Raw genomic sequence first — 26,795 nt, 5'->3', positions numbered from 1 at the left:
AAAACAAAGATGCATAAAACTCATTGATACTTTTAATTATTGCTACACATCTAACCTCCGTCATGGTTAGAAAATAAATCAGTTTGCATTTGGGATTTTATGCTTTTATCTAGGGCTGGGTATCGTCACTGATTTCTAGAATCGATTCAATTCCGATTCACAAGGTCCCGAATCGATTCGATCCACGATTCGATTTAATTCAATTTAATTCGATTTGATTCGATTCTGGGAAATTTTGACAGTCAGAAATATTATAATTCAGATCAGTACATTTACATATTTTTGTATCTATTAAAAGGAAGCTGACACACGCAAGACTTTATCAAAGGTGTGAGCGTCACAGCAGAGGCCTTTGTGTCAAAGTAGCTGAAGATAAAACACAGAAAAACATGAAGGTGATTTTCCTGTTCTGGGATTTTATAAAAATATTCTGCAGTACATCAAAAACGAAAGAAAACCATTAATCAACATATGAACATTACCTCTGAAGTTACAGCGGTTTTATTAGAGACACGGCGTTTTGCATTTTGCTTAATTTTAAAAAGTTTAAATTTGTTCAATATTGAACGGCAGAAATTAGGTTTACTTTTCGGAAGTAAGTAAAAGGGAAAAAAAAAACGTCGGCCGACAGCCTGTAAACAACAGTAGACTGGTGCGTAACAAGCAAGCGAATAATACAGAAAAGAGAGAGAGAGAGAGAGAGAGCTGTGCATGAAGTGTGATTTTTATCCTGAAAAGTCAGCAAAAGTCAGAGGGAATTCATGACGATGTTTATGTGAAGCGTGGTTTGGATCTTCTTTTGCTGCTGGTTTGGTCAATATTGTTTGGAGACAGATAAAACTAACAGCCATATGATCAGCGCAAAAAGGCAAGGCAAGGCAAATTTATTTGTATAGCACAATTCAACAACAAGGTGATTCAAAGTGCTTTACAGAGACATTAGAAACAAAAACAAATAAAAAGCATGATTTAAAATTGATTAAAACAAACAAACTAACTAACTAAACACACACATTTCACACCTGTTCGCGCGATCTGAACCCTTATCGTAAGGGGAGCTACCAGTCCTTCTGTGGATGAGCTACTTTCTATTTTAAATTCCCTGAATTTAAAATACTCTCTAGACCCAGTTGGGGAGCTAAAAAAAGGGCGTAAACACACAGCGCGGACCCGCGGATCAGAATCAGCGAGCTGTCGGCTTTCAGCCCCGACTGTCAGCTGAGAAAGGCGACATCTCACTGATTCTGATCCGTCGGCGCTTTGTGTTTACGTCTTTGTGCAGAAGCCGTGTACCTGCTCTCATTTACTGTCTTAGCTGTTTGGTGGTTGTTGAACTTTTGTGATCTTTCACCTGAGATTCTGGCATTTCGGGCAAAATAAATTAATATTAAAAAATCGATTCAGGATTTTAATGAATCGATTTTACGTTATCCAAGCCAGAATCGATTTTAATCGATAAATCGATTATAAAAACCCACCCCTACTTTTATCCCTATGTAAATCATTAAAATTATGTGATTTAACTGGTATTTAAAGGGTTAAAATTATGGTTTTGATTGAAATTTTGGTCTTGATGAACAGCACTGATGCTAATCTAAAAAAAACAAGTCAAAAAAAGTGGAACTTTTTCTTAATACATATGAATTTTATAGCATTTTATAAACGTAAACAAGGGGTGGCCACTTTTGGCCACGAACAAGCTGCGAGGGAGTTTTTATGTTTTTCTGTCACTGCACAAAAATAACAATGCATTATAAACAATGTTGATGTGAATCAATTACATGCCCCAGACTCTACTATTAATAATACAAGAAATTTCAGTAGCAATGCAATTATATAAAATTGCGAGATTTGAGGTTGTCTTCCAGCTGGTGCAGCGGACAAACAAACTGGTGTTTAAAGGGTTAAAAATTTAAAAAGTAATAATTATTTTATATTTATGAAAAGAACTAAAGTTACTTAAAAGCTTTATGCAGAAAAAAATGGCAAAAAACATTAAAAAAATAATAAAAAATTACAGACCTAATGATAGCAGCACAAACCAGCACAAATGTTTGACATCAATTTTGTTTGATTTGGGTAATGGGGGGGCTGCTTGACCTCAGATGACCTCTGTAAATTTTCTTTAATATCTTTAAAATGAAAGTGGCACAAACCACCACAAACTTTTGATACCACTTTTGTTGGATTTGAAGAAGGTGGGGGGGCCACCTTCACTCTCACTGGGCAAGATACTGAGTCCTGAATTTCCCCAATCCATGCATTGGACTGTCAGTATGAGAATTTTAGGTTAAAAGAGATCAGGAATATAACAAAGTGTTTGTGTGAATAAGGCTTGTAGTAACAAAAGTGCTTTGAGTGCTCAAATAGAGTAGAAAAGTGCTGCATAAGTCGCAGTTCATTTATTGGTTACTTGAAAATGACTAAACATAAATAACCTGTACACAATGGTTTCTTACTAAGTCTGCTTTAACTTGCAGCGTCATGCATTTTCCCAATTGAAAAGATTCACTCACTCATGCACGCACGCACGGAGACACAGACACACACACCTAAACAAACTAACAAGGTTGGAGAGAACATTTTAGTACTAGTGCACACTCTCTGTCACTACCATAAGTATTTGTGGGTGATGAAGAACATTAACATAAAACTGATCAATGTCTGAATTCTGTCACTTTAATAAAATAATGTTATCCCAGATCTAAAAAGTGCTTCAGTCACAACCATGTTGTCCTGGGCTGGTGTTCTTCAGACTGTGGTTGGAGCTTATAAAAGCATCATATGGTACAGGATCTGCTGTCTTTCTTCACAACTTGAAGAAGTCAACAGCCCTTACTAGTACATGCCATACAAATGAAACTAAAATGGCCTCTGGAGGGTGTTGGGTGGTGAGCCTAAGCTGCTTGGACTGTGGAAATTTGAATCATAGGAGTTGGGCGTCAGTCCCACAATGCCCTCGGCTTGAGGCGTCTCTCCACATAGGAAGTCATCCTCATCCTCCTTCGAGCCCTGAAACACACAGAATGAACAATCACAGTCAGGCATTTACATTTTAATGTTCTCATGAGTTTTAATATTTCCCCTTGCAGTTGGTTGCAGTCTGAGGGGGAACAGTATTGAGTTCTTATATAGTGCTTTTCTACTCTCCTGGAGTACTCAAAGCGCTCTATACAACATGTCACATTCACCCATTCACACAAGGACTTTCTTCTATGCTTTTAAGTGCTCCCTAACTACCATTCACACAGATTCTTACTGCAATGGGTTAATATGAAAGATATTTGGCATGCAGATTGGGGGGAGCCAGGGATCGAACCACCAACCATCTGATCAGTAGATGACCTGCTCTACCTCCTGAGCAGGTCCTCCAACTGCTAGCAACAGCAGCCTCCTGTAACTGTGCAGCCAGGTTTCTAGTAGTCGTTGGTACTACTCTTCACAGTGCAGCAGGCCCAACAGCTAACATGTTGGCTATTTGACAAATTTAGCTGCATTTATTATTAGTTTCTTTTTATTGTCTTCTCTCAGCTTTTAGGTCTTTTCCACACAAATATTAAAAGCCTGTATTTGTCATGCCTACATTTTCTATGCTGTTAAGAATTTATGCTTGTGCCAGTGCAAATACACCTTGCTGGCTATAGAGATATAATCTCAGTTTGTGTTATGATCGAAGCAGATAGTGCTCTCTAGTCAGAGGCATGCACTTTCACTGCACCTGCAAGTGAACAAAAGTTCCACCAGAGAATGGTACAAAAGAAAAGATGATGGTGTGGGTTTATGTTTGTGGATCTGACATATATAGTGTGGCTGAGGTGGTAGATTTGGTGGTCCATCGCAGGTTGCTCCAGTCTGTATGCCCGAGTATCCTTGGGCAATATACTAAACCCACGTTGCTCTAGATAGGTTCAACTCAGAGTGAATGTTAGATAAAAAGCCCTTAGATGTTGAAAAAAAAGTGCTTGTGTGTGAAATGTGTGTGAAAAAATTGTAAAAAGTGCTATAAGTGCTCAAGCAGAGTAGACAAGAGAAAAGCGCTATATAAGAACCATAAGTCCATTTATCATACTAGCATAAATGTAACTTGATAATCTCTAAACTATAAAAGAGAGAAAAGTTAACTATTCATTATTTTGCTTTTACATGTTAGGCAGTGGGAAGCGCAGTGGTGTGATGATTAGCACTGTTAGTGGGGTTAGGTTCATTGGTGCTTTAAAAGTTTATGAACCAGGTTATAATTTTATGCATGGTATGTGTGCCTCCACACCTGGGTGTGTAACTGTTCATTTTGTCTGTTGTTTCAGGTGGCAGCTGATCAGTGCTTGGAGACTGAATAGGGCTGAGTATAATTTGGGACCTGTCCAGACTGGCAGGTGACGCTTTTCCATCGTGCATCAGAAATTTCTGCTTTTGTGGCACCACCATTGTTTAAAACCTTTTCTCTTGTTTAGGTTAGGAAGACTGGTAAGATGCTTGGATTTTCTTTTGGATTCTCAGGTCGAGTATCAGACGCCACCTCTCTGGGACAACGCAAAGCAGGAGATGAAGCATCGCTGAAAATGTTTCCAGAGCAACTTCATTCTAAGCCAAAGACTAGAAAACATGGTGAAGCAAATCTTCCCTTTGGCTTCACCTGCACAAGTGCCGAGGTAGGTCTCCCTGCAGGATTAGTTTTTCCTGTGTCGGGAGCAGCGCTGGGCTGTTCAAATCACAGATAAACAGGATCCCACATTCTTGACTTTTAGTTCACAAACACTTGTTGTAATGACTAACTGCTCCTGACATGTTGGAGATGTTTGCTCTTTCTACAGTAAAAGTTACAGCTGGATACAAATAACATCAGGCTGATCCTGACACGATTTGTTCCCTCGGTTCAAATCACGGACAAACAGGATCCCACAGCTGTTTATGTTTTTAAACCTATTTTGCACAGAGAAGCACTTTTTGAAAAATGTATTGATGCAATGTTGAACATTATTACTCAGGAAAAAAACAACTACAGTAAAATAATGACACTGTGACGCCTCTGCCTTTGTAAATGGAGGGACAGTACCTGCGCGTAAAACCTGCAGACAGTCAGATTAACAGTATTTTGTCTCTGTCATTCTGCAATTCATCCCATGTAAACAATAACGTGGCCACAGCGTGACGTGAAAAAGGCACATACCTTTGACGTTGTGTGACCAACTCTGTATTCCTCGTCCACACGGAAACGTAAAAAAAGGAGTTTTTAAAAATCTCAGTTTTCGGTGATTCGAAATGCCGTTTACATGGACGAAACAGCTGCGTGTTCAAAAACACCCGTGTAGGTGCGGACGTAGCGTAAAAGAGTTAGTAGTTCATTTTCTTACTACCTGTAATTTATTGCAGATTATTGTATTTGCTTAATTGTTTACTAAATGTTTGAGGTGTGAAATAAACCACAATGGAGCAAAATATGGGCGTGTGTGGTTGGAGGATGTGTGCATGTGCACGAACATTTTTCTTGTAAAACAAAGGTGGGCCCAGCAAAAAAAGTTTGGGAACCACTGCTCTAGCAGATCATTACATGAAGGAACCTTTTAAATAAATAAATTCAAAGCACACTGTGCGCTGTCAAACTTACGTGCTGCACAATAATGTTTAATATTTAGTATTTACTGTTATATTCCCATATATTTCATTTCATTTCATTTATTTATTCATTTTCAGGCACAACAAATACCTATATTGAACATAAAATACACAAAACAAAAAACAAAACTTGCCTGAAAAAGGAGTGGGACGAAGAAAACTTATTATCATATCATCGTGATGTTGTTTATTATGTTGCTCTTTTTTTTTCTTCTGCTTGTTTTCTCTTTTTTCTTTCTCAGCAGCTGATCCAGGTGATCGATATTTGTATTTTTTGTCTGTTAGTTTTGTTGGTTTTTGTTTTTTGCCCTTTATCCCCGTCCCTCTTCCCTGCTGTTTTTCTTTCCCTCTTTCTTTCTCCCTTTTCTTTCCCCCAGTCAAATCTGTCCCATGTTTAGCAAGTGAAAATAAAATAAACAATAAAAGGTGAATCAAATAGACCATTACGGCACGGCTGGTATGGTCAATTTGGTAAAGTAAATCCGTTGGGCATCTTTCTTCACCTTTAGACAACAATTCTGATGCAGAAGAGCCAAACGGGACAGGCAACAAAAAAAAAAAAAAGAAGTTATAGGCCTGCTTATTTTTTTGTCCTGTCCAAATCCCCTACTTTTAAAAAACCCCTCATAAATCTGTTACAATCATCATCTTACCTGTTGCCCTCTTTTGGTGGGAAATGGCTCTGTGTCTGATAGATCATCCCAAACCTGGTACAACGGTTCAATGAGCTGACCAGACCTGTAAATATACAGTTTATATTTACAATCCTGTTTGTGCAGACATAAGTGCTGGGAAAACTATCATGCTTCAGTTTTTTCCATATAATCAGGAATCAAATTTCCAATAAACATATTGGAAAGAGTAAAATAATCTAAGTAAAATGGTTTAACTGCTAAATCGTGGAAATAGTAGAAAGAGGACTAAACAGAATAATAGAAGTGCGAGATGCACTTAAACAATGAATGTATGGAAAATAATCAAAGGAGCTTGCAAAGAAAAGCGTCTGGACTTCTGTAAGTTGCTTGAAGACGTTTCACCTCTCATCCAAGAAGCTTCTTCAGTTCTAAGGTCAAATGGTGGAGAGTCCCAGATATAAACCTAGTGGGAGTTTCCCCCCACAGAGGGACAAAAGGACCCCTGATGATCCTCTAATCGCCTGAGCCAAGGTGTGAAACTGGGCGTGGGTCCCAATCAGCCAGAGTTTCGGGTGTGTTCATTGTGAAACCTGGCCCCACCTTATCATGTGAATTCCTGAGGTCAGATGGCCCAGGATGTGAGTGGGCGTTAAGGCGTCTGGGAAGGATCTCAAAACTGGATTATAGATGGCAGAGAGTTGGTGTCGTAAGCCCCGCCTCTGTTCAAAGATGGTCGCTCACAGTGGACATAGATGCTTCTTTCACTCCTCTTTCAAACCATCTGTCCTCTCTGTCCAAAATGTGAACATTGGCATCCTCAAAGAGTGACCTTTGACCTTTAGATGCAGATGGATGCTGAGTCTTGTCCTGTGGAGGTGGCTCTTCTGTGTTGTGCCATGCGCTTGTGAAGTGGCTGTTTGGTCTCTCCAATGTAGAGGTCTGAGTATTCCTCGCTGCACTGTACAGCATACACCACATTGTTAAGTTTGTGTTTTGGCGTTTTGTCTTTCGGGTGAACCAGTTTGTGTCTGAGCGTGTTGCTGGGTCTGAAATGCACCGGGATGTCATGCTTGGAGAAAACTCTCCTGAGTTTCTCTGATACACCGGCTACATAGGGGATGACAATGTTGTTGCGTCTGTCCTTCTTATCCTCCCTCGCTGCTGTCTGGTCTTCTTTTCTGTGCCTCTTTGCTGACTTTAAGAACGCCCATTTAGGATAGCCGCACGTTTTGAGTGCTTCCTTTACATGTGTGTGTTCCTTCTTTTTCCTTCAGGCTTAGAGGGAACATGTTCTGCCCGGTGGTGTAGGGTCCTGATTACTCCAAGTTTGTGTTCCAAAGGGTGATGGGAGTCAAAGAGGAGGTACTGGTCCGTGTGTGTGGGCTTCCGGTAAACTTCGATGTTGAGTTTGCCGTTCTCTTCAATGTGCACAGCGCAGTCCAGGAAAGGCAAACAGTCGTCCTTTGTGTCTTCCCTGATGAACTTGATGTTTTTATCCACAGCGTTAATGTGCGCAGTGAAGGATTCCACTTCTTGTGTCTTGATTTTGACCCAGGTGTCGTCCACATATCTGTACCAGTGGCTGGGTACTCTTCCTTTGAAGAGGCTCTTGGCTCTTTCAAAGGAAGAGTACCCAGCCACGATGACCTGGATGACTGAGAACCTTCACAGACGTATGGAAAATAATGGAAACGTAGCAGAGCTTCCCGTTCGTTTCTTTTAATGTGAGAAAAGTTACATTTTCCCCATGTCTCCAGCTTCTGCTGGAGCTGAAGTCACATGCTTCAAGTGGCTGATTTAGTACAAAACGTACAAAAAGTGTACGTTTTGTACTTTCAAGCAAATATGATTTTAGCTGTTTGTTTACTCTCGTACTAATTTTCTTTTCTCATCATGGCGGAAGTGGGAGATAAACTCCCCCATGGGTGTTCCCCAGCACCAGTGTCATAGTGAAGGATGGATAGCACCATCTTCATGGGTGCACATTAACTCGACCCCTCCACTCCAGAGACTTTGGTATCAGTATTGGTGATGGGGAACAAAGGGAGCAATCGGAGTATGAAGAATGTCGCTTAAGCCTAGCTGCTGAGTGCGTAAACCAAAATAAATGGAAATAAATCAAACAATGAGTGTACCTCTTGAGCAGGTAGGGGTCGAAGGGGAAAAAACTGTCGAGTGGGTTGGTGTTGGTGGTCACACAGTCTCCTCCTGCAGAGCTGCGGACCACTGGCAGCACACACCGGTTGTTCCTCTCTATGATGGTGTAGCAGAACACCACTTGGTACTTCCTGCAACAAAAACAACTGCTGGTAGGAATGACGAGGAGGAAAAATACCAGCATTTTATAACTGATGCAAAGACTTTCTTCTAGTCTACACACTAGTGCGTGCACTGTGATCTACTGACAATGCTGTACACTTTAGCGTTTTTACATCAGTTAGAAAACAAATGTAGAGCTTTTACTTGAAGTCGACCAGAGGCCCCCTCAATATTAGCATGTCTAATAATCATTTAGTTCTTGAAAAGTTCCTGGAAAATAATCTAGAGGGTTCAGGATTACAGGAAGGTCAATGGTATTTGGGGGCATGTGCACCTTGTGATGGCAGCAAACATGTTGGTGATTGAAGGTAGGCAGACTCTGAGAGGATTCAGCTGACACATCACCACCTGCTCCAGGTTCAGACTCTGCAGGTATTCCAGACCTGACGTACACACACCCAGTGAGGAGGAGTCAGAACATATTCGACAAGGTGTGACCAAAAGGTCCGGAGAGCATCAAAAACAAAAACCATACCTGATTTAAAAACAGTTGATCAAGCTCATGTGTTCTAGTCAGTCTAAATGAATTCCAGCATGTCTGCCATTTTCCCTAAAATCCTCATTCTGACAGCTTACACTGTGCGCTATTCTTTATCATGGATATCTCAAACTGACTGGAATTTTGCATAAAGTATCGTTTCTGGTGATGACCAAGCAGTTTTCAAGTTAAGAGGCTTAAAGTTAGTCAACGCCAAGTTCTAAGAAACATCCTGAGGCATCTGAGGGAGAAGAGTCACAGGAAATGTCCTAACGGGCGATCGTGGCTCAAAGAGTTGGCAGTTCGTATTGTAACCGGAAGGTTGCCGGTTCGAGCCCCGGCTCGGACAGTTTCGGTCGTTGTGTCCTTGGGCAAGACACTTCACCTGCCGCCTACTGGTGTTGGCCAGAGGGGCCGATGGCGCGATATGGCAGCCTCGCTTCTGTCAGTCTGCCCCAGGGCAGCTGTGGCTACAACTGTAGCTGCCTCCACCAGTGTGTGAATGAATAGTGGCATTGTAAAGCGCTTTGAGGGCCCCGAAAAGCGCTATATAAATCCAATCCATTATTATTATTATTAAACCATGCTGTGTGCCATTGTGTCATGGTGCGTCAGCACAGTGCTTTGAAAACAATCTTTGTTCCCCATCTGGTGGCCTCAACAGATCTGACAGCCATCTACTTCATGAAAATTAAAAAGGATCACTGTTGTGGCATGCAGGAAAAGAGAAAGCACCCATCCCAGAAATGAAGGGATTTCTACAGAGTGAACTCAAATAATTGCCTTGCTGAAAGCCATTAAAATACATAATGAGACATCTTTAATGTGACACTAGAGACAGTTAAATCAGGTAATGATTCAGACCCATTGCTGAAACCTGTGCTTACATCTAACTGATTTTAGTAAATTAAACCAAGCAGCCTGAGGTAATTTTTGCTCCCATGCTATTTTATTGTTGTTGTTTTTTTACCTGTAATTAAAACAAATAAACTGATATTAGCTCAAAGTTTTCTATTCTACCTTTCTTCATGTTGGCCTCTAGCAATGCTCTGTGTCTGAAGATGATCGTGTAGAAGACAGCCTGGCAGGAAGTGTAGAAGGGCCCGTGCAAGCTGACGTCACAGCAGACTTGTTTCCCACAGCTGTCCTGGCTGTAGATGTACTGATGGATCCAGGAGCTCAGTAAATCAAGACAGGCCCGCACAGTGCTATAGGAATCATCATTGACACAGAATGAGAGAAGAACCCGTTAAAAACCTGCACCTGCTGCATTTGTGCTGTCTTAAGCAGGTGTCGCATAAACTCACCTCAATGGGATGAACTTGGCTCGGGCCAGGAAACTTCCCAGGTATCCAGCAGCAGCCTGGCGAAGGACAGCAGGCAGAGACGGGTTCTGCAGGATCTTCCACAGGTGATCCAAGAAGGCCTCTGCCAGGGCCTGTGACATATATCACAGGAAACACATAATATACACAACTCCAGAAGCTCTTAGTCTCAAAGTAATGAATGATAAACGTCAGTACGAATAAACCAGCTAAATAAATACATGGATTATAAATCATATATTCTGAATGTTGAGGACAAGGATGATTTAGAAAAAGCCAGTCTACCCATGAACATGAGTAAATATAATATGCGTAGCAATGTCAGTGGCAGCTGAGATATAAGAGACAGGGCACTCTGAAAGCCTGAATCTATGGAAGAGCTCTACAACAGCAGTAGGAGACACACTGGGCGGCACTCCTGTCAGATCCAGTCTCACCAAGACTGGACGATAGAAGCAAACTGTAGTCTGGTCTGATGGATCCATCCTGTATCAGTCAGGCTAATGGTGGTGTCATGTTGTGGGGCGTTTTCCTGACTATAGTCAGGGTTGGATCAGGTGACCATCCCTGCTGCGATAGGCTGCTGGGGCCTTCCTATGATGTACTGAGCGTTTCTTCTTCACTCTCTATTAGGGCTGCGTATCATCACTCATTTCTATAATTGATTCAATTCGATTCCATTTGGACTCAGAGAGAAATATTATAATTCTGATCATTATCCATATCAGATACATATTTTTATATCTATGTATAAAAACAAAGTTGGCACTTGTGAGACCTCATCACAGCAGAGGCCTTTGTGTCAAAGTAAGTGAGCATAAAACAGAAAAACATGAAGCAGATTTTCCTGGCCCGACTTTTTACAGCAGCCTTAAAAATATTCTGCAGTAGAACAAAAACTGAAGAAAACCACGAATCAGCATCTGAACATGACCTGATGCTGCTGAAGTCACAGAGGTTTGATTAGAGACACAGCTGAGAGTTTTGTAAAAGTTGACATTTCTTCAGTATTGACAGCAGAAATGAGGCTTTCTCGTCCAGAGTCGTTTTTGAAGTTTTGCTGTACAAATTAGAGATGGACCGATCCGATATTACGTATCGGTATCGGTCTGATACTGACCTAAATTACTGGATCGGATATCGGAGAAAAATAAAAAATGTAATCCGATCCATTAAATATCACGAAAGCACCTCACAAAACTTGCAACACGCCGTAACTCGCCTCAGAACGACGTTAGCACGTCGGAGCAGTATGCATCACGTGATAGAGCGGCTGTGGCATGCGGGACCTGTCGGTGGTCTGGATAGCATGTGGAGCTTCGCTAGCAACCCGGCATTTCATCTCCGACAAAGTTATCCCCGAGAGAAGTAAAGCAAGTGTGTAAGTCCATCTCTGAATGTTTGTAAAGCATTCCTGCGTTAAGCTTAACAAGCGATATATGGAGCGACTGCCTCTTCTTGCTGCTACTTCAATCATGAAACTGCTTAATGATCAGCTGATCGGCTTTTCTGTCGCGAGTCCGTCTCTCTGGTTTGTTTTTGGCCCACTTTGCACCAGAAAGAGGAAACCAACGGCTGAACAACAGAAGCACGTTTAAGCTTGATCAGCTGTTGTTAGAATTTATTTATTATTACTTTCTACTCGAGGATCTTTTTCTACATAGCTGACGTAACTGTGCAGGGGCGGATCTAGCAAAGTTTAGCCAGGGGGGCCGATAGGGCATTAACAGGGAAAAGGGGGCACAAAGACATACTTTTCTTTCTTATTCTCATTTAAAATGTCGAGCTTTTAATAAATATTTATCTGAATCTTACACCGAAAGTTTTAATTTGATGTAAAATGAATAGAAGTCAATTACTGTATATAGTGACTATTAAGTCTAATATATATACCCTAGTAAGCTATAGTACTTTTTCCTTTGGGAAGGTACCATCTGTGCAGTCTGCAATTTTGTTGAAGAAAGATGTTGAATCTATTTAATATTTCTTGAAAAATAATTGATTTCTGTGCATTTTTTTTCACACTGCATCAAATTAAGGTTGATTACGTCGATTAAGCATCATGAGGTGGCGCGTGAGGGGTGGTTCCCTATTTTTTATTTATTTATTTTTGTTGCTGCTGGGAGTTGGAACCCTATTAGTTAGGTTGCTTAATATTTACGCTAAGTACTCTTTAAAATACCAGAATAGGGAGGATGGTGTAGGTTTAAGTTTATTAGATTGATCAGTATTGCTGAACTATGAAATATTTTTTTTTGCATACAGGTATAACAGAATAGCTTTAGTGTAGTTGTTGTTTTAAACTTGAGTATGAACTTATACAAAATGCAGCAAGATATTTAAAAAACAGTTTTGTTGATTAAAAAACACTATATCGGATTCATATCGGTATCGGCAGATATCCAAATTTATGATATCGGTATCGGTATCGGACATAAAAAAGTGGTATCGTGCCATCTCTAGTACAAATAATGCAGAAAACAGAGATCTGAGACTGGAAGCTGTTCCTGAAGTACACAGAGAGACAGAGCTGCGCAGGAAGTGAGATCTTATTGTGGCGGAAGCTAAACAGCCAAAGTCCGAGTGAATTAATGACGATGTTGATCAAACATGTAGTTTGATCTTCTTTTGCTGCTGGTTCAGTGAATTTTGGTCCGAGTGATGAAACCTGCAGCATCAGAGTCTGTGAGGTGTCGGCGTTCAGCAGCGACGTGTCTGCACACGTGCTGTCGGGGCTCCATCCACGCTCCGTGTTTACATCTTTGTGCACAATCCGTCTTCCTGCTCTCATTTACTGCTTTAGCTGTTTGGTGGCGGTGAAATAGTTTCGTGAGCTTTAACCCGAGTTTCTGGCAAAATACATTTATATTTAAAAATGGATTTAGGATTGAATGAATCGATGTGGCTTTATTCAAGCTAAACTCGATTTGAAACGGAAAATCAATTTTTTTAAACCCTCCCAGTAGAGCTGGGCGATAGAACGATAACGATATGTATCGCGAAATAACTTTTTCTCGATAGAAAAATTAAACTATCGCGATAGGCCTCACCGCTCTTGTCCTCTTAAAAAAAAAAAAAAAAAAAAAGAACAGCCAATCCAAATTAAGTAGTGCAGAGCCGAACCAATCACAGCCACAGCGTCACGTCACGTGACTTGTTACGTACAGCGCAAGTGCCAAGCCGCACGTGTGTTTGTTTGGGAAGCAGCCAGCGGGTAATGGAGGAAGTGAGTGCGCTGACTAGAAAAATCAACCGAGCGTGACCGAAGAGAAAACAGATGATGGTTCCAACGCCGGAGAGATTGTTGAACAGAAGAGCCATAGAAGTTCCGTAGTGTGAAGGTATTTCGGCTATTTCAAGTCTGACAAAAACAGAGTAGCGTGCACTGTAAATTGTGCCGAAAGCAAGTCTGGAAATACAATAAAGCGGTGCAGCTCAGTCTCTGACTGGAAGCGCTAATTCGTCATTCGGCTTTTGTCAGACTAAAGTAACTGTTAAAACTGTTTGAAAAGCTCAGCTATACAACAAGGAGAGATTGAGAATTTCCTTTTAGTTCTCAGTTTATTTGATATTGACAAAAGTTAGTCAGTTTTGTCTGTTCTTCTGTAAACAAACTAAGATTTATTTTTAGAATTAATATTTTGTTTCTAAGTGGAATTGACAATTTAGTCTGTTTCGTTTATTCTATTTTGAAACTTAAACGCTTTAGCGGCTGCCTTTTGTGTAGTTTGCAATATTTGCCTTTATTTATCTGAAAAAGTCTCATGTTCCTTAAGTACATCTACCCTGTTGAACTTATTATGGGAAATAAATATTTAAATAAAAACAAGCTGCTGATTATTTCACATTTTACTTGTGAGCAACGGCACATTTAAATCTTACAAATATAGTTATTTGGCTTATATCGTGATAGATATCGTTATCGCCTGAAATGAAAAAAACATATCGTGATATGAAAAAATCTCATATCGCCCAGCTCTACCTCCCAGTGAGAAAGGTGACAAAGAAACACCCAGTGCATCATGGGAATCCCCGGCAGCCTACGTCTATTGCAGCATAACTAAGGGAGGATCCAGGGTCACCTGGTCCAGCCCTAACTATATGCTTTAGCAAAAAGGAAAGTTTGAAGCCTGATCTTGAAAGTAGAGATAGTGTCTGTCTCCTGATTCCACAGGCACCCACACCAGCTGTACTTTGTCATACTGTGCCATTTGTGAGGTAAAGCAGCCCTTACAGATGCAGAAAGTGGTGTTTACATCAGATAAAGCTATCCTACTTCTAGGCTGGAATATTACAATTTCTAATTACCAGGCTGCTCCAAATGCTCCTTTAAAAGCCTTGAGTTGATCCAGAATGCTACAGTAAGAGGACTGACACAATTAATATTATTATTATTATTATTTTTCTCATATATGGCTTCTCTTCTCCAGAATTGAATTTAAAATCATTCTCAAATTATCTATTTTATCTTTATCTAAGATGTAAGAGTTTGGAAACTTTCCTGTGCCTGTACATCTCGTCGCTGAAACCCAGACTGCCAGTAAAATGCAAAAACCAAAGTTAACTGGTCCCAGTATATGTGGGGAGTACTGACCGGTTTGAAGCTGCAGAGGTAAAAGAGAGTGTACTGCACATGACAAGAAGCATGTGTTGGCAGAATGAGCTTGTCAAATACAGTCAACAAATCTCTGTACAGCTCCTTTGTCCTTTCCGCATGAAAAGACCCTGAAACACGAGACAATACAATACATAAAAATATTAACGTACAGCTTAGTATAAATATTCTCCATCTTCCTACATTACAAAAGTTTAGAAACTGAAGGATTCAGTATCAGTCGGGCCTGGAAAAGATGGTCTAATCTTAAGAAGTCAGGGTTAAACAATGGTTAGTATTTGGACTAAAATCAATCAATAAAGATGTGATTGAATCAGGCTTTGAGCTTCAATTCAATTACTTAAAGTAGTGCATGAATGCATTAGGAGCCATTTTTATTTAATAAAACCCTTTTCAAAGGTTGCTTGATTTAAATGCACTTTAGTAGTATATAAAGACAAAACGACAAAAATATAGTCACTGTCCAAATATTTATGGATTTACATGTATAAAAAGCTTTTTTTCTGCATCTACCATCAACGTAGCAGACATCCTTGATGTAAGCCATAAGCACGGCCATGAGAGTATCTAGTCTTTCTGCCACTGGATGGGCCATCACAGTCGTCCTGGTGGGCTCATCTGCTGACACGTCTTCATCCTAACAGAAACCCGGATACACACAGAGGTTATCAGGATTAAAAGAAAGAATAAAGAGAACAAATTCAAATTTGGGTCCAGGACGCTGCCCATGTTTCCTTATTTAGATTTTATGTCTAGGAATAGTTTTATTCAGGCTGTCCACTTAGATGTTTCAGTTATAGTCCAACACACCCAGGTCTCATGTTCAGATGACTTCATGTGGTGCCTTACACATGCAGTTTCAGTGGCGAGGTGTTGGGTTCAACCACAGACTTAAAGACTGAATGAATTACTGGGTCTTTAACGTATAAAGGAGGACAGTATGTGAGCAAAGGAAGTGTGACACACCTCTCTGTGCTCATGAAACACCAGGAATGTTAGATCAAGAAATGTTATTAAATGGAAAATGTAGATCATACCACGCTCTCCAGTTCGGGGTCACCTGAAAGACCAGCCAAGGTGTGGAACAATCATCTGCTCCAGAGCAGTATGAAGGTTCTGACACCATCTTGGTTTCTGCCTCACAGACACCACTGACTCAGCCTTACTGCTGCCACCTGGCTGAACCTCATCGGCTCCCAAGACTGCATTAAGTCATGGTGGTTGGTATTGGTACTTCTATGGTCTGACGTGTGGCCGTACCTTGTGCTCTGCTGGTGTCTGTGTGACAGATATTGCTCCAACTAATCTGCAGCTGTTGAAAACCACAAGGCCTTTGCAATCGTTGTCCATACTAATGACTTCTGTCAGCCTGTGAACTTCAAACGAGACTTTGTGCACCTTGTGGACAGCCTATGGGCCACTGGAAAGCAGCGTATCATCTCCGGTCCACTGCAGTGAAGTTTAGCCATCTCCATCATCTGCATATTTGGCTTTATGAGTTACTGCAGGAACAGAGATCTTCCCTTCGTCATCTTTCCTCAACTGCCCTGAACTTTTTAAACAAGATCACCTGCACACTAAACCACTGCACTGACCTAACCCTACACCCACTCACCCACTACAGCCTGACACTTGCACCACTAGTACACCCAGACTCAACCTTTTAAAAGAACAGCAGCCTGACTTTTTGTGCAGAGTCGTTATGTTTTACGCAGAAAGTACATTTATTGACATTTTCTATATTGGTGTTTTTTCCCTTAAAGCCTGAAAACTTGGTTTTAAAAAACTGTCGCTGATTTAACAGCACAACAATCAACAACATGTCACCTCCTGCACATCAGATTTCACATGTGCCAAAAATGTCCAATAACCTAACCCAACTACAGTTTCATTTGAGCTCTCATACATGCTGGCCGAAAACGTTGACTTCTTAAGTTATTTAATTTATTCACTGTCATGACAATTATTCATATGCTTTGGAATAAGTCATTTTTATTTTATCTGTGGAAAAACATTACTATCATCAAACCCTGCTGGCTCTTACCATGTCAAAAAGACACTCCTCAGTCTGCTCCTCTGCTTTCTGGGTCTGCACTCGGTTTTCTTCAGCCTCCTCAATATGTGTGCGGGATGCGTTCACCTAAAATGTACCGCACACATGTGCACCTTTGACATATCTCACCAGTTTCCAGAAGAAAGCAGCAGGTGATGTGTGAACTGATGCTACTTGTTCAGAAAAAAATGAATTGATCAATTTTATGTCTGAACATGTCCTTCTGCAACAGATAAGTCAGATATGACTAATTTATTTGCATGCATACGTTTCTACATATTTTGGTATTGACAGGCCTCTAAGAGACTATACAACAAGGTCCATAAGTTTTTGAAAGATGATACTTTTGTGTAATTTTGTCTCTCTAAAGTCCCATGTGTTCCATAACCGCATTGTTCCTCCTGGATCCAAGATTCGACTAACTGATACTTTCCTCTCCAGTATCCTGGCAAGTGTTGATCCGGAGGTACTGTCGGTGATTCCACATTAATCAAGTCCACTTGTGACTCGGTGGAATCACAGAGTACACATATATCAAATTCAGGGAGAGAGAGTTTCAGAGTCTGGGGGCTACTGTTGCAAAAGCTCTGTCTCTTTTAGTTTAGGTACAATAAGTAGGCCCTGATCACAAGGCCTCAGGAACCTGCTGGAGATGCATAGCTATGAAAGTTCACTGATGTAAGCTGATGCTTCTCCATGAAGAGCTCTAAAAGTCAGAACCACAATCTTGAAATGGACTCTGAATTCAAAAGGTAACCAGTGATGCGGTGAGCAGGAAGTTATGTGACAGAAACGTCTCAAGGAAGACCAAAATTATTGCTCCAGGCTCTCAGTGAATTACTCCCATACCCACATTTTTGCTTCAGCCTTTCCCAGAGACTTGGCCTGTCAGCTACCTCCACATTCCACGGGCTAACAAGTTCAACAGGACTCGGCGGTAGATCTGATGTTAATAACACAATTATTGACTTGTGACCTAGGTTGTCTTGTTACTAAGTGCATGCTCATGCTGGTGATTTCTATGGACATAAACTGCAGGTCTCAGTCACACTGCCAAACAGCACCCGAGACTCGAAAAAGACATGAAATGGTTATTTGGCACATAAGCAGAGAAAACAGTCCAGACTCCACTGTGGTGAAACCCAATGGACAGGCACCAAATCAGTGGGATATGAGCGCTGTCTCTTATCTTTGAGCTGGAGAAGTGAAGAGGGCAGGACCAGAAACTTCTCTGAACTTCCACGCGCTGAAGCAACTACCAATAAGAGTGCAGGACAGTGCTGAGTGAGATACAGCCATTAAAGGATTATCTATGAAACTGGAGCCTCAAAATGATGCGTGATGACTGAATCACTCCCTGTATGGATGCAGCTTCTTTTGTTAAACCTCTTGAATGAAAGCTCTGCACTACAGCGATAACCAGAGACAAAATCAGACAAACTGTATCACTATCCAAAACTTAATAAACCTACCTGAGCACCTACCACACAACTCATGTTGAGTTACTACTGTTACGTTCAAATTAAACTACAAATAGCAGAATTTGGAGGTGCACCACTCACATCCAGCTTCAGCAGTTTTCCAATGATCAGCTCAAGTAGGTCTCGTCGAATGGAGGGGACGTACACTGTTATCCTCAGGAGGTTATGGACGTAACACTCCTGTAAAGCATCCATCAGTTAACAGAGACGTACACTTTGAAAAAGAATCAAAAGCTTTTTTGATAAAACTGATGACGTCCCATTTTGTACAGTCTTTTTAATCTCCTCAATGTCTAATCTACAAAAAGTTACATTAAAAAGCCTTTGATAGGACCCAAATTAAACAAACAAACACACACAAAAATATTCAGAGGTACAAAAAGACGTCTCAAAGGATCAATAAAAACACATTAAGCTGAAAGAGCTGTTATTAAGACTAGAGATCCCAGTCTGTTATGAACTACAATAAATACAACTTTAGAGGTTATTAGCAAGAGTTCTAAAACAAAATAATAATGAAAGAAAAAAGATGAAATTATGTAAGGACATTTAATTAGGTGAAATGAAAAGGGAAATAGCACCTCCTGGAAGGAAGAAGTTTTAACAATGATCTACAAAGAAGACAGAGTGGACTCTTTAAATTATAGACCACAGCCTATTAATAGTATGGGGACGTCAGGGTCTTGCCTGTATCTTACCAGTGTTCTTGAGGATTTCTGTATGAAGGGAAAGTTTTCTTGCAAAATGGGCATCAGAAAGCGACTTGTGCTAAAAGAAGAGGAAAAATCTTTACATTACAAAAACATTTAAAAAATGTAACACGAGGGGTGAAAATCACAGTGAAACCACAATGCAGGCTGACTGACATCAAATAAAACAAAGTGTATACAAAGTATCCATTTATGCAACAACATTAGTTACAAGATAACTTTTTTTACAGTAACAAGCTAGTGGCTACTTGTTTGTATTAGTAGGTAAATTAATGTCAAATAAGAAGAAGAAAGCAAGTTATACTATAATAAAGCCTGCTGAGACAAAAGGGAAGAAATACACTTGCAGCAATTACAAGATAAGAATACCACCTTAAAGGGAAAAGATAAGCTAGTTAAATCAAATCCGTGGGCAGATTTGGAAATGAGATTTTGCCAGATTTAAAGCTAGCTGGATATCTATATCATACTTGCTTATGTTATGACTACCAAAAACATACCTAGCATGTGAACATGTGGACAATACTGCAGTTTATTAAAGGTCAGTACCACCAACCCCGTGGTTTTGTGAGGTTTTGTGAAGTTACAGCACTAGAGACATTACAACCTTTACACACAAAGGGGTTGAAAGAATATGGAGGACCAGGAGTGCCAAAAGGAATTGATTAAATACACCATTAAATAATTAATTAAATCTTTCATTAATTCATTAAAATTGGAATTAATTAAATAAATGTTTAAATAATTCAATAAATGCCCATTCATTTCATTTAAAACATTTAATAAATTATGTGTTTATTTATTCCAAATTGTATTTAATTCATGACACATTTAATTATTTCATTAATGACAAATGTAATTAATTATTTAATGATTTTTTTGGCACTCCTGGCCCTGCGGCTGTGTTCTTGAATCAATGTTATCTGTCAGCCTCACCCAGCAAACCCGGGGGCGGGGTTAATGCTGCCGCTGCAGCTTGTCTAACATCTGATTGGTTACTGTGCAAAGTTAATCAAGACAGGTCGATCCTAGATAATCAATCACTATGAACTGGTGGTAGTGTGGGGAAGCAGGTATCCCAGAATGCATTTCAAAATGTAGTGGCGTAATCTTCACATCTCTGGTCAGGTTGTCAACATAGAACATGATGTTTCCGGCAACGTTCCAGCTGACTGTTAGCAGAGCGTACTGTGAACAGAGTGTACCGAGCTCACAGCCCCGGTGTTCCAAGTTAACTTTAGTTAAAAAGTCCGACAACTTTTTTGTAATGAAAAACGTAAACACTCATATCGCCAGTAAGTTACAAAAGTGCCACATGGAAATGTGTTGATGATGAAAACAGCCCGTCTGCCTCCAGTCTTTGTGTTTCCCTGATGGCTATCAGTAATATAAAGTCACAGACACAACTATATTTAACTGTCTCATGTTGGCCAAGAACAATTTTACATATATGATCTTAGAACAGGACACAGACACTCTAATTACTGACCTCATGTCAAATGTGTACGTAGACCGAGTCTGTGTTTTATATGAAATCTTTGCTCTTAACCTTTAAACAGCAGCGAGTGTGCAGCTGAGACAACACAAACTCAAACAGCAGGTTTGATCATTGCGATTATAAATCAGCTGGAAGCGCCACGTTTTCACTCAGTCTTTTATTTACAGCATGTTTGAAGTGTTTGAAGAATGATGTGGGGAACATGTTTTAAATGCTGTACTAAAATCACTGCGCAGACAGTGCGTGGCATTGTCGATTGCCATGGAATTCGATTCGTAGATGACCGTTAGATTCGTTTGATGCTGCCGACACTTTCATGTGCCCGTGAAGCTGAGTTAACTCAGAGAGCTGATAACCAGCTTCATGTGACCGTTTATCCTGCTCCCAGTGTTAGGGTCAGTGATTCCAGATAACCGAAAGATATCCTGGATATGCTGACCTCACTCCGTGATGGCGGCAGCTGGACTGCCCGTTTAGCCTCATGATTAATATTCACAATTAAAATATTAGTCAAACATTTTGAAATCTGTGTCTCACAAGCTTTGTACACGTAAACCTAACAGTTACTACATGACAGAAACCAGTGATGTCTCTTTCTATAAAGATTACTGATCACTGATTATTTATTTGCTCTCTTCTCCTTAAACATGTTTTTAATGTTAGTTATGATTCAGAATGGGCGACTGAAACAAGTATGCTTAATGTTATTAAATAATTAATTAAATGTGTCAATAATTAAGCTGGGATAGGCTTAATTATTGATAGGATAGGCTGGGATAGGCTCCAGCGCCCCACCGCGACCCTGAAAAGGATAAGCGGAAGCGAATGGATGGATGGATGGAATAATTAAGTACAATTTGAAATAAATAAATAATTTATTAAATGCTTCTAAATGAAATCAATGTGCATTTAATTAAGTAATTAAATATTTATTTAATTAATTCCAATGTTAATGAATTATTTAATGGTGCCTTTAAATAATTTATTTTGTCACTCGGGGTCCTCCACAGAGAAGTCCAGTGATGAATCAAAGCTCAAGTGTACAAATTCAGAGTTTAAAGGCCAAAAACAGCAGCCAGCAGAATAACAGGTGACACAGACTTACGAGGGCACGTATCTGATGATGAGCTGCAGCGCCTGGTGACAGTGATCGAAGTTTCTGGGTAGATCTTAAAAAAAAAAGCCATACAAGCTCTTAGTGAACATAACGATGCTTTACAAAGCACACCTGCATCTCGCTTCTTTGTGAACCACTGCAAGGTTAAGATGTCTGAAACCACCACTTCATAGGAGAAGAGAAAAAACTTACTCTCATCTTCATCATCTGAATCGGAGATATCCACTCCTCCTTCACAGATGGTCACTCTCTCTGAAAAAACACACAAGTTGTTTCTCCATCATGCAACAGAGATGACAACAAGAAAGACAACAATACTGTACAGGGTTGTCAAAAACTGACTATCAGATCCTAAAAGTGACTATCAGATCAGATACTCATTGGTTACAGTACAGACACTGCCTTTGCCTCATCCAGCTGTCACACAGCTGCCCGTCTGCACACAACCCCTCCCCTCATTACACCTGAACACGGAGGAGGAGTTGACATGCAGAATTTCAAGGGTTAGTAAAGTTCCCATTTCCACAACACTGAAGTATTAAATATGTTCTTATGTTTCAGGTACATGGGCCATGCTTAGGCTGCTGCCCCCGCGACCCGGCCTCGGATAAAGCGGATGAAGATGGATGGATGGATGGAGTATTAAACAGTTATCATAAAAGTTAACCTGGCCGGCACACACATTAGCATTAATCATTTAACCCTTTAAGTCATCTCTTCAGTTACCATTAAGTTAGTGGCGATCGCTAAAAATATAACACTAACATTAATTTAGGAGCTAAGCAGTGAAAGTTATCAGTCCTGCTCCTCATAAACTTGCAATGTTTGGTGTTAATTTAAAAGGATAACACAATTATATGTGACCGGTGTTCTTTTTCAGACTGAAGCTGGGAAAGGTCTATCATCGACTACACAGAAATGTGCAAACATGGAGCCGAGTCAGCAGAAGCACAGCACTACCTGAAAATATTCTTGACTTTTGTTTGTTCTCCACATCTAACAGAATTTGTGACTATTTATCACATATATACATCTGACAGCATGTATTTCCTTTCCATCCTGTCGACCATCACAAGCCTACTACTGTAACACGTTTATGAATCATGATTAATTCAATACCATCAGAGTAACATACTGGGGGTGAAGTGGGAGACCACCATGTTAAGGCAGGCACACAAGTAGACAGTCTGTGCTGACACCAGGTTACCCAGAAAGGCCAGGTACTCGTCCACCACAGCCTGGCTCCGGCCCAGCCAAGGAAGCCTCTATAAAACACACACACACACACACACACACACACACACACACACACACACACACACACACACACACACACACACACAGTGTGTTTATATGCTGAAACAATCAGCTTTTTGGACGTCTGCTGATTCACACCACATGAAGGGTGGACTGAAGGGTTTAAAATGTGCACCAAAATGACAGAATAGATGACACATTACCAGCAGCATATCATACTGACAAAAGGCTTGTAAAGGTTTGTCCATGTTAAATCAACCACGGCTTTTCCTGGGAATTTTTTTTTCATTTTATATTTGACTCTAATATTGGTCCTGACTCAAACTTGAATGCTGGTGGGGGAACCAGTGATCAAGGGTTATTGTCTGGCTACTACAGGAGCAGAAGGCTAAATGGGTGTGGATTCAACTAAGAACAACGGGTCAGCGTTCTGGATGTGTTGTTCTCTCTAAGCTCTGATCACAATAATACTTTCCCTGTTGACTGTAGAGGCAACTGCTGTTGTGATTTGATGCAATATAAAGAAAATTGAATTTCATATTGGAATGAGGTCGTAACAAATTTGGTGAAGGCATACATGTTCCATATCTTGTATATCTACCCTCTTTTTTCTTGGCTCAATTTAATTTCTTTGTTTTATTAATACACACTAGTTTAAGACGTTGCTTTAAAAAGCAAATGATCTCTCACCCACACTAAGGAGCAGGGCTGGGTTATAAGTTATATTAATTTTATATTTCAAAGAAATATGTGATGACAGTCATGACAATATAATAAAAATATACTAATCAAGGTATTATGAGTGTGGCTTGCAATAGGCATTTATTTATTAGAGAAAACAAAATAAAAGGCATTTCCAGCCTCTTTTTGAATGAGTCTATAATGACAGACTGCCTCATTCAAAGTTTGAATTTACTGCCACAAGATGCCAGCAACAGCATTGGTCCTGTTTTTAGGCTATAATAGTGCTGTGAAAAAGTATTTGCCAAATTCCTGATGACTTTGTTTGGATACATTTTTTAACATTTACATGTTTAAGATCAAACAAATTCATTTTTTCTCTCAGTTGTGGGGCAGTTTGGGTGGGTTGCGAGGCAGCAGGTCCTACACAGGCCAGTTCGTCTTGCACTCGCTTTTTTTGCCTGTTGCTGACGGAGTGGACGGCTGGTGTTACGGCTCAGTGTGCAGGTGGGCCCCACACACGAGGACTACAGTTCATCCTGTGTTTGACTCTATGTTTTTGTGTCAGGTGACATTTGTTCTGTAACTGTGGTGATTGGTGTGAGTAAGTTAACTTGGGGTTTGCCCTGCGCACTCACATGACAGGGGTGGTGTTGGCAGTATCTAACTAAACTATAATGGGCATTTCACATGTCATGTGAAAATCCCACAGTAAACAGAAAATTCATCACAGCTCCAACAGAAACATTATCAAATAAATGTAAAAATCGACAGAACATATAAATATAGTGGTAAAATGCAACATGTGATTAATGCTGCAGAAACTGGTTAACCTGGTCATTTAGTGCACTGCCTGCACTCAGAGCTGCTGTTTAGGTCTAAAGCTGCATATTAAAGCTCTGAAACTTTAAAATTGATCCATTTAAAAATTAAAGCTTATGCCACTTTTCCACTCGTACCTACTCTGCTCGGTTTTGGTCATTTTACAATATAACTGAGAACCACCTCAATGTTCGTGGGTTCGTTACAGCGACACCCAAAAATGAGCTCATTTAAACACTACACAACAATGGTGGACACTGAGGCAACGGTACACCTGCTGCTGAGCCGTCTGCTTGCCATGCTGACAGGCTAATCAGCAGCATACAGTTTGTTGATGTGATGTTTGTTTCAGATCAACTCAGACCCCCGGTGGAGTAAATACAGTACTCTTCTCCTTGCATCATGTTAATATTTACACTCACCAGTATAGTATAAATGAGCTGTTCATGATCCTTGGTCAGGTGGGTCACACTAGACCGAAATTCTTGCAGCCAGTTGATGATCTGAGCATCCTGTCGGAGGAGAGGGCGTTCATTGAGAAGCAAAGTCCACCACACCACAGGGTGCCCTCACACTGACGCTTACCTTTATCTCAGGATCAACCAGCTGATGTTTCAGGAGTTCATAATCACTCGAGTCTCCCTTAAAAACAAGCAGAAACAGCAGTTCGCCAAAACCGTAAGAAACGTAGAGGTGTTTGTAAACAACTTTACGAAGGTCAGCAGAATCCACAGACAGACCAGCAGGAAGGTCTAGATTCATTTAATAACTTAGTGGACCATCTCGTGGATGTGTCACCAAAATCAACAACCCTAATATCTCTCTTTATCATTTTCCAAGAATGACAACCCTAACATACAACTCACGTGTTTGTGTTTCTCTAACGTCTCCGCAACACTACCTCCAAACCTGACCGTCTTCACAGAAGGGGTCTTCAGAAAGTCTCGACCGTCTATTTCCATAACCCACCAGGCAGCTAACGCTGGTCTTTGCTTGTTAAGCTGAAAGACAGAGCTGGAAAGGAGACTCGCTCGTTACATCTCTCGCACCGTACAGCTCTCGATACTGTGGCGTTAACTAGTTTGATCAAAGGAATCACGCTTCCGGAAAACAAAACCACGCGAAAGTAACAGGAAGAGAACTGCGTGTTTACGGAAGTGATTGTTCGGAGCAGCAGCGTCACATTAAAGGGGGACGTTCGAGGAATCCATTTCGCTCAGGAAGGTTCCTACCTGAGTGAAGTAACTTTATTGAGCTTATGTACAAACAAACAAAGGCTGTGAGTCCAGGCTCACACCGTAACAATAACACAGGCTGAACAAATACAACGAACGAACAAATAAAGAGAATAAATGTAGCTGGTATAAACCAACAAAAAAGGAAAGAAACGCAGAGTAAACAGATTAAATCAAGGTTAGAGCTAAGATAACACATTTTTAACTCACTATCACAGAGCATGCAGCCATTTACATACATTTCTATCAAGTCAGCCAAATTATTATCATTGGATAAAATTCATGTATCCAACAAATTATATGCACCACTGTCAAAGAAGCACATATCAGTATGAATATTAAAGACCTCATACTACTCTATATCACCCCAATGGAGCACTCGCTCTCACACTGCAGGCTTACTTGTGATTCCTGGGATATTTAAAAATATAATGGGAGGCAGAGCCTTCAGCTTCCAGGTCCCTCTTTTTAGAAACAGCTCCCAGTTTGAATTCGGGATACAACAGTATTTTTTCTAACACTTTAAATAATATCTTACTGTTCAAATAAGAAAAGAAAAATAGAACTAGAACAAAGAATAAAATCATTAAAAGCTGCCTAATGATTGCCTTGCCTCGCCACAAGAGCACATTATTAACAACCCGAGAAAGCTAAAACTAGAATGAAGTAATTAACAAGAAAACGTGATTTCTGATGCAAAGGCTGTGTTTGGAGTGCTTTAAACAAGGCAATAAATCTGGAAAATTCTTTGCTAAGTTAAAACTAAATAAAGAGAAAAACAACTAATTATATAAAGGATTTGACTGGAAACTTTACTTATGATCCTCAACAAATAAATAAATCTTGAGACTTTTATATAGCTTCACACGCATCACAGTGTTATCTCCAATGACATCTGATGCTGTCAGATTTGGGACTCGTCTGCAAGACCACCCTTTGTGGTGGGGGCAAGCAAA

General features: G+C 40.3%; 1 protein-coding gene across 1 annotated transcript; it reads right to left on the bottom strand.

The window, feature by feature from the left end:
• Positions 1 to 868: 868 nt before the first annotated feature.
• Positions 869 to 25,781, bottom strand: LOC146710463 (RNA polymerase I-specific transcription initiation factor RRN3-like). Its single transcript, XM_085453003.1, has 17 exons — positions 25,471 to 25,781; positions 25,190 to 25,246; positions 25,027 to 25,116; positions 22,980 to 23,109; positions 22,037 to 22,096; positions 21,833 to 21,896; positions 19,218 to 19,287; positions 18,601 to 18,699; positions 17,030 to 17,125; positions 15,499 to 15,622; positions 14,965 to 15,095; positions 10,353 to 10,483; positions 10,066 to 10,253; positions 8,842 to 8,950; positions 8,384 to 8,536; positions 6,267 to 6,351; positions 869 to 3,012 (listed from the first exon to the last, which is right to left on the bottom strand). The coding sequence occupies exons 1-17, from the start codon at positions 25,564 to 25,566 to the stop codon at positions 2,863 to 2,865; spliced, it is 1,833 nt and encodes a 610-aa protein (XP_085309129.1). The 5' UTR covers positions 25,567 to 25,781; the 3' UTR covers positions 869 to 2,862.
• Positions 25,782 to 26,795: the final 1,014 nt, after the last annotated feature.

The sequence above is a fragment of the Copadichromis virginalis genome, linkage group LG4 (assembly GCF_057382275.1).
Source record: "Copadichromis virginalis isolate Kocher_CV1m ecotype Utaka linkage group LG4, C_Virginalis_male_GT1.1, whole genome shotgun sequence".
Lineage (NCBI taxonomy): Eukaryota > Metazoa > Chordata > Actinopteri > Cichliformes > Cichlidae > Copadichromis > Copadichromis virginalis.
Note: the sequence above shows the minus strand (reverse complement) of the source record. Positions and strands in the feature narration are given on the sequence as shown.